Raw genomic sequence first — 2,070 nt, 5'->3', positions numbered from 1 at the left:
GGGGTGGAGGTGAGGTGTGGCGCGGTGGGGTGTGGTGGGGCGAATAGCACCGCGCTACCACCGGTCGTCGAGCAGTGCAAGCGTGCTGCGGTCAGGGCTCGGCGTCCAGGCTTTAGTATGCTGATAGATCATCATAATCCTCGTATAATCGTAATGCCCGCGGTACCGCCTACCGCCCCTCCCCCTTTGCGCCCCCCGGCGCCCCACCAGGTTGCCGTTGCTGCTGCACCACTGCATCCGGTCTTCGCTCTCCATTCCAGTTCTGGGTTTGCCCTTCCCTCTCTCCGCCACCTCCGCACCGACCTCCACCCTCCCTCCTCCTCCTCCACGTCCCCGACGAGACGACGGGCGCGCGGATTTGATCCTAACAGGCTGGTGCGCCCTGACAGAAGGGCTGAGGAGGCTGAGCGCTCTGGCTGTGGAGGCCGCAGAGACTCGTAGGGGCCCCGCCGAGACCCGGATGGGGTATGGGGTGGGCTGGGCAGCAGAGGAGGCAGCCCCCGCGCTTTCTTTGGTGCTCACCTGCGGAGCCTGCGGGAGCGCTCCGGTGCCGATGCGCCCAAGGATATTTCACGGTCCCCAGTCAAAGAAACGTACGGATGGGAGTGCCGAGTCTGAGCCCAAAGCCTCGCCGGTCGCCCTTAACGGACTGCTTCACCTCACCCCGAAAAAAATTATGTAGGTGAAATTTGAGTTGCCTAGTAATAGATTTAGTTTGAAAACGATAAAGCACAAGAGAAATGCTTACATTTAAATGTTGTAATATTTTTAGGCACTACAGTCCCTAGAAACTGGCACTTGGTGGTTTTAGATGCTTGACGAATGCCATTATGCTCGACGATAAAAACGCCGACACATTTCGTACATAAATTCGATACAATTCCGACACTATACCGACCTACCCGATGTCGGGCTTGCCCATCAGGGATGCGGTGTGGGTGTGGGGAGTGGCTTGTGAGTAGGTGTTAGCAGCATGCTACCGTCTTCTGAGTATAGTGTATTTCGACTAACAGGGGAAGAAGAAGAGCGGGTAGAACATAAACGTTACCGATTGGTCGAGAGCTTCCCGCCTCTACGTCACGCCGGTAGTGGGGGTAAGCGCTCGGCCAATCAGGAACCTTCATGTTCTACCCGCTCTTCTTCTTCCTCCGTTGGTCGAAATACACTATTGCAATTATTATATCCGCCTGCAAGAAGGCAAAAATCGCGTTTTCGTCAGAATGAAGAACATTTATTGCTTAGTTCACATTAAGGTCTCTAGCACATATACAACTCTGCTTCCATTTTAGAGCGGCGGACGATTACGCCGAAGATACGGCCTCCTTCATCCTGGCGATGGCTTTTCTGTAGACGAGCTCGGGTGCCTGTTTCGCCCAGACGAAATTCATGTGTGTCCACTCCGGATCATCAACGGCCTCGCAGCTCAGCACGTTGGAAAGCTGGGCGCACGTCGACAGGACGTCCTGTGACAGTTTTTGTTCTTTTAAACTTATCGCACGGAGAGACTGTTCATGATGCGCCCTAGACAAATTTCACTCGACGCAGCTCTTCCCGTTAGGCGGATATTAAAACCACTTACATAGTTGGCTCACGTTTGCTTGTATTGAATAAACACTGTCCGCATGCGCAACCTCGGGCCAACAGGAGACCTCGGAGGCCTCGATGCCTCGCTGGTATAGTCAAGTCAAATTGAGTAACCACCCCCTGCTTACCTGCGCGTCTACCACCAGGTCATTCGGCCCGTAGTATAGCCTGGTGGGGATGAAGACGTTGCTCAGGTTGTAGCTGGGCGCCGTCAGCTGACCGTAATGCGCGAGGTTCTGGATTGTCCCGTAATCGTACTTATGGAAGCCTATAGGCAGTTGAAGGACATAACAAACAGAATAAGTCAACGTGCCACCCAAATGAATGGGCGGGCTCATACATAGGCCTATACGCCAGAACTTCAGTCAACATACCGGGTGCCAGGCCCTGTCTGAAGTGGTCCAAATTTTTGAACGACGTTCCGGCCGGGAACCGCGAGAGGATGTACGGATACAGCGTCTGGACACAATTGCAATATCAATAAAT

General features: G+C 54.0%; 1 protein-coding gene across 2 annotated transcripts in view; it reads right to left on the bottom strand.

The window, feature by feature from the left end:
* Nucleotides 1-1,209: 1,209 nt before the first annotated feature.
* Nucleotides 1,210-2,070, bottom strand: part of LOC113206442 (gastric triacylglycerol lipase-like) — a 2,771-nt gene continuing 1,910 nt past the window's right edge. For both annotated transcript variants that reach the window (XM_026422533.2, XM_026422534.2), the window contains exons 7-9: nucleotides 1,959-2,043; nucleotides 1,713-1,852; nucleotides 1,210-1,463 (exon numbers count right to left, since the gene is read on the bottom strand). In XM_026422533.2, the coding sequence (XP_026278318.1) occupies nucleotides 1,302-1,463; nucleotides 1,713-1,852; nucleotides 1,959-2,043 (387 nt within the window). In that variant the 3' untranslated portion in view covers nucleotides 1,210-1,301. The remainder of the gene's footprint in view (nucleotides 1,464-1,712; nucleotides 1,853-1,958; nucleotides 2,044-2,070) is intronic.

Source organism: Frankliniella occidentalis, unplaced genomic scaffold, assembly GCF_000697945.3.
Source record: "Frankliniella occidentalis isolate FOCC.00 unplaced genomic scaffold, Focc_3.1 Scaffold2818, whole genome shotgun sequence".
NCBI classification, from domain to species: Eukaryota; Metazoa; Arthropoda; class Insecta; order Thysanoptera; family Thripidae; genus Frankliniella; species Frankliniella occidentalis.
This window is presented reverse-complemented; position numbering and strand designations above follow the sequence as displayed.